The sequence below is a fragment of the Pseudochaenichthys georgianus genome, chromosome 11 (assembly GCF_902827115.2).
Source record: "Pseudochaenichthys georgianus chromosome 11, fPseGeo1.2, whole genome shotgun sequence".
NCBI classification, from domain to species: Eukaryota; Metazoa; Chordata; class Actinopteri; order Perciformes; family Channichthyidae; genus Pseudochaenichthys; species Pseudochaenichthys georgianus.
The window spans coordinates 31,123,566-31,132,875 of record NC_047513.1 but is presented as its reverse complement, the minus strand read 5'-3'; the positions used below and the strand labels follow the sequence as shown (position 1 = coordinate 31,132,875).

Here is a 9,310-nt window from a genome sequence, read left to right as displayed (position 1 = left end):
TGAGCATCACTAGTGGAGTCACGCATTCTGGTGAGACCAGGTTGAATTTTACATATGAAAATGAGGCACTTTGGATTTTCAATTTACATATCAGGGACAGAGATATTGAAAGAGCCCAGAATGTTTTTTCTGTAGCCCCGGAAATATAATACATTAACCGTGCTTCACCTGCACCACATCATGACACTATAGAGAGGACAGCAGGATTGTAATTTCCCGTGTTCAGTGAATGCAATTAGTATGTAAAAGATTATTCCAAGGCACACCTTCATATGCCCATTATAGTTATAAAACAAAGAGAATAAATTAAAAACAGTTATGAAATACTAAAAGATAGCACTTTACCCCTATATGGCCTGAGCTGATTATCGAGCCTTCATTGTAACAGTCGCGGGTGTACTGTGTGTGGGGAGTGTTGCAGTAGAACATTCCACTGTAGCACCCGGTACCTTAATGGGAAACCCTAAATGTTTAAGCACCCTCCATGAAACGTCAAGCTACCCCACAGCACACCCAAAAGAAAATCTCTGGCTCCGCCACTGCCCCAAATGTTTCCAGGTCTAGGAAATGCCCCTGAGAGAGAGCTTGGTTTACAAAGTTGAATGAAGCAAGGTTTTTATATCTTTACATTAAAAGTTTCATCAGACTACCATGTTATAAGGCAATATATTATAAACATGTAATCCAATATGGCCACAGTCTACACTAGCATGTACACTTTGCATTCAAGTTGAGGAACTTTCAAAGTTCCAAGTGCAGACATTGTGATAAGGAATCACATGTTTTAAGTTTAGTGCTCAATGTCTATCAATTGACTTGTACATTTAGTGGGAGCCCCTTAAAGTGATAAGATATGTTACCACTTGAGCTAAAACCTAAGAGTCACATTATAAAGAGTGCCACTGGTAAAGGTCAAAGTAAAAAGTCCAACTCAAAAGCAAACACTGCATTGTTTTAAGAACCAGTGTGCCACATAAGCAGATATCTCACACTTTTGTACATTTGCAATAGTTTAAACTAGAACTATTGAGACATTTGTTTTTGCTAAGGGGATTTTCACAATCTTTTGTCAGTGCTGTAAAGTATTAACCTGTTAAGCCCAAATGCACACCTTTTAGACACTAGAGGGCACCAAGCTTACATCCACAAGCACTCATGCTTAGGCATTCACCATCCCACAATACAAGGCGAAGTAAAGACACAACCAGGTGGTAAATTCATGTATTTAAAAAACGAAATAGTCATCCGAGGACACCAGCTGCACCTGTAAGAACAAACGCACATTAGTCACCAGGTTTAAGTTAATGTATAGCACAGCAAGAAAGCGAGCACAGTACTCACCTGCTATTGTCCCCACTTTGGACTGACATTAAACCATTTGGCATTTATGTGAGCACTCTGGACTTGAGGTTTGGGAGGAGCAACCTGAGGAAAGATGTAGGCCTGGGGTTCAGCCTGCCTCTGACGGGCCACGTAGGCCCTGTTGGGAGCCTCGTAGGCCTGGTTCGTTGCTTGCCGCTGAGGGGCTACGTAGGCCTTCTTGGGAGTCTCGTAGGGCCTGTTGGGAGTCCTGTTGGTAGTCTCGTAGGCCCTGTTGGGAGTCCTGTTGGGAGTCTCGTAGGCCCTGTTGGGAGTCCTGTTGGGAGTCTCGTAGGCCCTGTTGGGAGTCCTGTTGGGAGTCTCGTAGGCCCTGTTGGGAGTCTCGTAGGCCCTGTTGGGAACCACGTTCGGAGTCTCGTAGGCCTTGTAGGGTGTCCTGTTGGGAGTCTTGTGGGCCCTGTTGGGAGTCCTGTTGGGAGTCTCATAGGCCCTGCTGGGAGTCTCGTAGGCCTTGTTGGGAGTCTGCTGCTGGGGAGCATTGTAGGCCTTGTTGGGAGCCTCGTAGGCCTGGTTTGTTGCTTGCCGCTGAGGGGTCACGTAGGCCTTGATGGGAGTCTGGTAGGCCTGCTGGGGCTTCCTGACACTCACTTTCTCCTGCCCAGGAGCCTTCAGCCGTCTGATAGCATACCCACCAAATTTATCAGGGATGATGTGGGTCTTGGTTGGGGCTAACTTCTTACCAGAGGTACTGGAACTTGAGGCCATGGAAGTAGCCTTGTAGCTTCTTCGGGCATTTCCTGCATTCCCTGAAATCAGTTTGTATGGGTTCACAACCTCAGTCTGGCTGGGGTTTTTAGAAGCTGAGGGACGGGAAGGTTTATCCGTTTTAGACACTAGCTTAGCGCGAACACTGGAGGAAGTTTTGGTCCGTGCAGGGATTTGGTTTGGCTCAGGAGCGCCGGCACCAAACAGGCTGGAAGACTTCCCCTCGTCCTTGTTGCTGCCCTTACTCAGAGAATAGCTACCGGCAATAGCAGTAGAAAGGCCATAAACACGCTGTTTAGGGACACGATTCAAGATAGGTTTTGACACTGAGCTGCCCTGCACTAACCTGACTTTAGCCAAGCCACTTTTAGCTGGCTGTGAAACAGTTGGTGTGTAGCCACCAGTAGAAGGCCCCCAGCTAAAACGACTGCCCACAGCTGAAGGTACGTTTAAGTTTCTGCTTAGGGCCGGTCTGAGTCGATTCTGGAGATAGTCGTCACCAGCTTCCCGATTATTTTGCCTGAAGCCAACATATGTGTTGTTGTTCTTGCTCTGAGCTGCTACAGAAAAAGAAGAATATTAAAGCCACAGCTATAGTCATTCACAGCACTTAAGTGAAATGTTGTGCTTAGCTCACCTTTTGAAGCCCACAAACAGCGCACATGCTCTGCTTGAACCAAGACAATAAGGACAATCCTGCACAGAAAAGATGTAAACATTAGAGAACGCAGACAGCGAACAACAATTAACTTTGCATATCTGCAGAAGCTTACCCCAAATGAACTCCACAAGTCATGATTTTCTCTCTCTCTGTTCCAACACAGCAGCAAAGAAACAGTAGCCCCAAAGTGACTTGCTCTGCTTGTCTGAGCAGCAGAAAGGAGGCTTTATTGCAGCTTGCAGCCAATCAGGGCCTAATGAGCTGATTGTCTACAGGTGCTGCTGTGCTGTCAGGGTGGCAACTGTGTGCTGTTGATTTTCTGATTTTCTGTCACCTCTGAGTTCTTAAGTCCTGTGCAAAAAACTGTAAGGTAAAAGAGCGATATCTCAAACCCCTAAATGACCATTTTGTAAATCAGACTTTCTCACAAAGGGTTACTCTCAGTTGTTCAAGAAACTTGTTTGTTTTTGTTGCATCTCTCAGGGTAAAATGAAGAAAGTGAAAACAGAAAACATTTGGGATTTATTGAAGTAATTGGAGAGCAAAAATATGTTTTTGTTTCACCCTGTTGTTACATTCCATTACATGTCACTTATGTTAGACGCTTTTATCCAAAGCTACTTACATACTCAATACTGTCTTTTTTACTGTTATTGGTGTTGTGAATATCTTTAGGACAAAGAAAAACAAGATTCAAGTTTGAATGTTCATTCGAGTTTTTCTTTTGTTACAAGTCATTTTTGTTGGCTATGGTATTAGAGACTGTGTGCATGTGTGTCTGTCCTGCTTTCAGAATAATCATATATACTGTTATGTGCTCACTCCGTCACAAACACATGCGTTTTCATTAAGATAAAACAATTCAATACACTTGCAAAAACAGTTTTAGGCACGCTACTTCTGTACTTGTGTTAAAGTGATTTATACTACATTGGCTGTTTGAGTAAACCATTCTTGTGATATGATTGATTTAAGCAATCACACGAGAGGCCGTTCTTGACTCCAGTACAGGCGTACGGACCTCGGCGCAAGCGCCTCGGTCCTGCCGCAGTACTGTCGTACCAATAATGACGTTCAAGAACGGCCTCAAGTGTATGATTGCGATTCTATAACACAAACTATCATTGTAATCAACAATATCGTAAAAATAATTTCATAATGTGGGCTAAATTACTCCCAAACCTATGCTTTCTGCTGGAGTTAATCTCCGTCAGAAAGTAGTTCCTAGAAAGTAGTTCCCATGGTAACGATAGCCGATCAATCGAACACTCCTGCTTCCTCGCTTACAGTTGTTGATATAGCCTAATTATAGTAAATAATATATTATTAACCAATTTATTGAAAACAATTTATTAATATCTGAATAATCACTGTGTGAGATTAGCGGAACAAATCAAATCAGGCTGTCCATGGTGCTGAAACATTTTGGGTTCAGAATGAAGGTGGATGTTCATGCTGCCTTTAAAAGTGCAATTCTTGAAACAGCTCTCCATGAACTCCATGCCAGACTTTGTTGCAGGTGGTGCCATGGTGTTCACGGGTAGGACTACGTTATAGGAAGAGCTTTCCTCCAGTGGCCGTTTCATGGCGTGTCCCGGACCGGCAAAAAGCGCGTTGCTCCACATCTTTCTGTTGTCTAGAGATGGAGCCCAGTAGCTGCGAAGCGATGACTCGTTTTTATGTCCGCTAACGGACATGATTGCTCTGGCCTCCAACCCTGCCTCCGCCAGCCGCTGTATGCAGGTGCTTCTGACGCAATGGTTTGTGTAACGCGTAGCAGTGCCAGACTCTTCACTAATGCGGGTCATCATGGATTTCCAACGAGAGACAATGTATAACAGTGTAACGGCTGTGTGTCGCTAAACGTCGCTATGGAAACCACACGATGTAGGCTCATGGAAGTAGTTTCGGTAGGCTAGTGGCGTGTGTAGGCCACTGGATACTTTGTGATTAGGCACATTCCATTTGATCGTTGTTTGATCGTGGAATCAAACCAACACATCCTCACTCCCAGGTCGGCCTATGTTGACGTTGTGTCAAGTCCCCTGTGTCGGCTTTTTCCAACGCAAGGTGGCGTCCATTTTCAGCTTTCCGGGATGTCCATATCAGGGTTTCCGCTAGGATTTTTTCTCGCCGGTCAAATGTCCGGGCAGAATTTATTTTACCGGACAAATGTGAAACTTACCGGTCATATTTCAATAATAATAATAAGAGTTGTGTAGCAGAGTTTCCATTAGCAGGTAATTACCGGACTATGAGCAGATATGCTTCAGTTTAAAACTCAGTTCACGGGGCTCATTTTTATATTGCTTCAGTTTATAATCGTAACAGATCGAAAAATTCAGATTCATTTTTCAATAAATTATTCCACAAACAACAAACAACATAATTATTACATTCAAACAAACTACTTGTAGTAGATAACGTACATTATTCAAACGTTTACATTACATTTGAATAATAACACGGGAGAAACGGATCATCTCTTTTCCCCTCTCCTGGGGAGCACGTCAGTTTCTCAAGCAGCTCCTGCAGCTAGCTAAACAGAGGGCGGGGCTTCAGGTGATTATACAGAGCTGCGTGTCTCGGTCTGACTCAGCAGCTGATCTGATCTCTCTCTCTCGCGTCCGGTTACACTTCACTCGCGTTTATGTCCATATCGATCAGATCCAGCTCTCCTGATCGGCCTTCATAGAGAGCACCGATCAAACTATTAAGAGTGAATATCGGCCGATAATGACCGGCGGCCGATCGATCGGAGCCTCCCTAATTATTACCAGACATTTTGACCGGCAGGTTTTGAATTTACCGGTTTTTAATACATTTTACCAGCTAAAAACCGGTAATTACCGGCTAACCGAAACCCTGGTCCATATGCTTCTATGGACGCTCATGGAAGCACGGCATTCGTTTGTGTCGACTGCCCTTACGGCCCCTACACACGGCGGCGTGTGTTGCCGTTTGGCGGTGGGCGTGTCTTGAGCTTGGGGAGTCAACGCGAGCAGCCCGACCAACAACCAACCACATGAATGTCCCGCCCCGGACATACAAAGCAAAGCATTCATGCTACATCCATGCTGGCTAAATATACTGTCTATGCTTGCTAGCTGTCCATTCAAACGAAATACACTGTATATAAACTCCCCAAACAAACGAAAACCTACCAGTTTCCCCCACTGTCTTTGCCACCTCCCCCCATGCCTGGCTCCTCCGGTTTGTATCCCTATATGTTCCCTACCGCCACGATCATTTTCTCCTCCTTTTGTTGACATATGGGAAATAACTGCGGTCTGGCTCTCCCAACATACACCCGGTTTGATTGGCTACTGCTTGTACTGTCAGATTTACATAAGAGGGATTTGATTGGCTGACGCCTCCGTCGAGGCGGCAAAAGTAGAACATTGCTCTACTTTTGCAGCGAGCACCTCGAGAGAAGCTACGCTTTGCTCCCACAATGCAGTTCGGCGAATCGTGACGTCACCTCATTCAAAGTGAATGGGCAGAAGCGTTGAAGCCAAGAGCAAAGAGAATTGTAGACCCGGAAGTAAGTATTCCTCTTACTGTCGATTGATTTTACAGTGATATCTGCACTACTCATCGACTAAAAAACACCAGATTATCCTTGTTAATTACACAACATTGATTGGTTTAAATTGTGTACAATGCTTTTTTTTTTCCCCTTCGATTCGGAGAAACAAATATTTTTTCGGAGTAAAGGATGGCAGAAGACACTACACTACCCAGAATCCCCAGCTATCGTTTGGACTACACCATGTGCTCTGTTTGACCTCACGTGATCTTCAAAGTTCTCCCTGCAGAAAAAAAAAACATGGCCGGACTTCGTTTTATTCTCGGTGTAAAATGCCTATTTTAAAGTTAGTTTGGCCAATAAAATGCGTTTTGATGTCATTTGATGCGAGAAATATGAGTTGTTATTTCAGATTATGTGTGCAGTGGATATACATGATCTTTAGTCATTAACAAATACCGGAAACAGACCGAAAATACTTTATTCAGAGTGTGCTTGCTTTTCTCTTTGAAAGTCATCACATAACGGCATTGTAATACATGGTTCGGCTGCATTAAATATTACATATCTGCCGTAGTTCTGTATTTATAGAGCCCTGCTGAGAAGACTTCTAGACAAACATGAGGAACTGAAAACGTGACGTGGTTCACAAATATATCAGCCATTAAACAACATCTTACATTTATTTTCACACAATACGTCTCCTTGCAGTATCAACACTAATTCGGCTGACTTTTATATTTGATCCAATTGGTAGATAGGCTGTATTTACACCATAAAGGTGCACAGCTGATATAAAGGGACACCTAGTGGGTAAAGCATGTTATTGAATTTTATTATTTTTATTATTAGATATTAATAGGATCCCTATAAAGTATATTCATTACTCGTTATTCTCTACTAATAGTTCATTAAAGACTGTATATAATGACTATTTTGCACATCCCTTTCAAGATTTCAAGATTTTCTAAGATGTATTGACATATCATATAGGCCTACACAACGAGATGGGTCTGGCTGCAGGAGGCGGATCGTATAGGGGCAGATCGTATAGGGGCGTTTCCTAACTTTTTTTATCCAATAGCATATTGAGGGATTCCAGCTGCTTTTATAAATCCTCGCAGAAGAAGTCATTCGTTCTAATGATGTGAATTCCGGCTCTTCTTGGTGAGCCGGATCATTTCGCTCGGCTCACCGAAGAGCCGGCTCTTTCGGCTCCCAAAGGGCTCTTCAGTTTACCACAGAGATGTTCACAAGTCTTTTTTTGCAAGTCCAAGACAAGTCTCAAGTCTTTGGTCACAAGTTGATAGAGATTTTGAGGGACAACTGGTCCGCTTTCCAAATCTCCGCGCGTCCCTAACAAGCTGGTTATCATACAGGAAGGAATCCAGAGCATACAATTATCCGTTGAAACAATAATCTATTTTAATGGTAATATAACAATGCAATACAATCAATACATTACCATACAAAGCCATATCATATCATATGCGTAATGTCAGGAGTATGCCTACTCCTGGCCCTTGTTCACAGGCTGCCACGACCTTCCGGTCCGGGCGGCGCGAGAAGAGTGATACAGAACAAAAAGCTGAATAGGCTTTCATACCAACAGAAACAGGAAGGGGTGGAGTTTACTCAGCCTCCACACACACACACACACCCCCCCCCCACACACATTCCAGAGACCTCAGATGTGTCTTAAAGGATATTTAAGATAACACAAATATTTCATCTCTCATATCTCCAACTTCTGGTTACACAGAATACAAAGTAATTAAACCCACACATATACTATTTAAGATATGTAGACTTCCCTGAAACATGACATGCTAGAGATCTGAAGCAGAATATACTCTTCCCCCCACCTAGCACCCTGTCCTGCATGCCTACACCTCCCCCAAAGGGCAATACAACCCTGTTTACTCTAAACAGCCCTTGTTTAGAGCCATTTTAGTCCTCACCTTTATGTAAGGATAAAACAGAGAAATCAATATAAAACACAAACACAAGTATTGTTTGAACAGTATTCACTTAACTGCTACTATTGATAATTACCAGAGAAACTCAAGGGACCTCTTTTAATATCTGGAAATTGCAACAAGACTTTCTGCCATTTCAAATATCAGATACTGCAATCCCCCTTTTGCACTCTTTTAAAAGAGTGCAACTTACACAAGGCACTTGAAACATATCTACTGTGTCTGTCCCCCAATATCGTATAAATCCATCAGAAACTGAGATCCAAAGTACTTGAAATTGTGAAGGAACAGAACATCACTTCCCATGGCAGTGAAGGAACCATGAGGGGGCAGCTGAGTGCTAAGAAGCAGTCTCCTGGTGGTGAATCATCAGCCCGCCTGCCCGCCCCCCCCCCCAAAGGAATAGCCCACAACGACAGCTGATAGGGAGGGGGAGATGCGGCTTTCCCTTCACGGGTGGAACTGATCAGAGAGAAGTAGACTCCTCTGCTGCCTCGACAAGTCCCCCAGCCCACTTCCAGCCGCTTCCAAGTCGTCTGCTGCATGGATGTCCTCGAGGTCCTTCTCCTCCAGTCCGCTGATGACAGCATCTGTGTCGACCTCCATGACGAGACCCAGATCCGTCCTGATGTCATCCCCTGGTCCTAGCAGGTGGTTTCCCCGCCGCACACTGGCTCACGTGGTACGAGCTGTCCCCCTTTCCTCCTATGCGGACGGCCTGAGAGATCCGCTGGGTCACTCGGTCGGGGCCGGAGAGCCTGGGGTTGATCCACTTTGTTCTGATGACCTTCAGCCTCCTGCGTCTCGGGTCCCCCTTTTGGCGTCAACAACCTGTGTGGAGAAATCTGATACAAATCCCTCAAGCCTACGCTCCGGGCTCTGGGGCCCTCAGCTACCCACCACCCACCACTGCGTGGCCACTTGGAGCCTGTTGGTGGGGTGTCTTAAAACAACAGATGTCTGTGAACAGGTTTTCTAAATTAATTGTGCAGCTTCAGAATCTTAATACTTGGACTGTGCCAACTAAATAAGAACCCCAACATCTTTAGGTAAACT

The 9,310-nt window shown here is 44.4% G+C and overlaps 1 protein-coding gene across 2 annotated transcripts; it reads right to left on the bottom strand.

Annotated features, from left to right (window-relative positions):
- Positions 1–301: 301 nt before the first annotated feature.
- Positions 302–2,932, bottom strand: LOC139434804 (uncharacterized). 2 transcript variants are annotated; one of them, XM_071204749.1, is made up of 4 exons: positions 2,859–2,932; positions 2,723–2,781; positions 1,342–2,645; positions 302–1,264 (listed from the first exon to the last, which is right to left on the bottom strand). In XM_071204749.1, exons 1-3 carry the CDS (start codon positions 2,879–2,881, stop codon positions 1,345–1,347), a joined length of 1,383 nt encoding a protein of 460 aa, XP_071060850.1. In that variant the 5' UTR covers positions 2,882–2,932; the 3' UTR covers positions 302–1,264; positions 1,342–1,344. The 2 variants fall into 2 exon arrangements, with proteins under 2 accessions (XP_071060850.1, XP_071060851.1); XM_071204750.1 differs by having other exon boundaries at positions 1,342–2,642.
- Positions 2,933–9,310: the final 6,378 nt, after the last annotated feature.

Excerpts from the sequence above, each read along its gene's own strand:
- LOC139434804 (XM_071204749.1), bottom strand. The coding sequence starts at position 2,881 with ATGACTTGTGGAGTTCATTTGGG. Across the intron at positions 2,782-2,858 it reads ACTTGTGGAGTTCATTTGGG|GATTGTCCTTATTGTCTTGG; the intron begins GTAAGCTTCTGC and ends TTTTCTGTGCAG. Across the intron at positions 2,646-2,722 it reads CTGTTTGTGGGCTTCAAAAG|CAGCTCAGAGCAAGAACAAC; the intron begins GTGAGCTAAGCA and ends CTTTTTCTGTAG.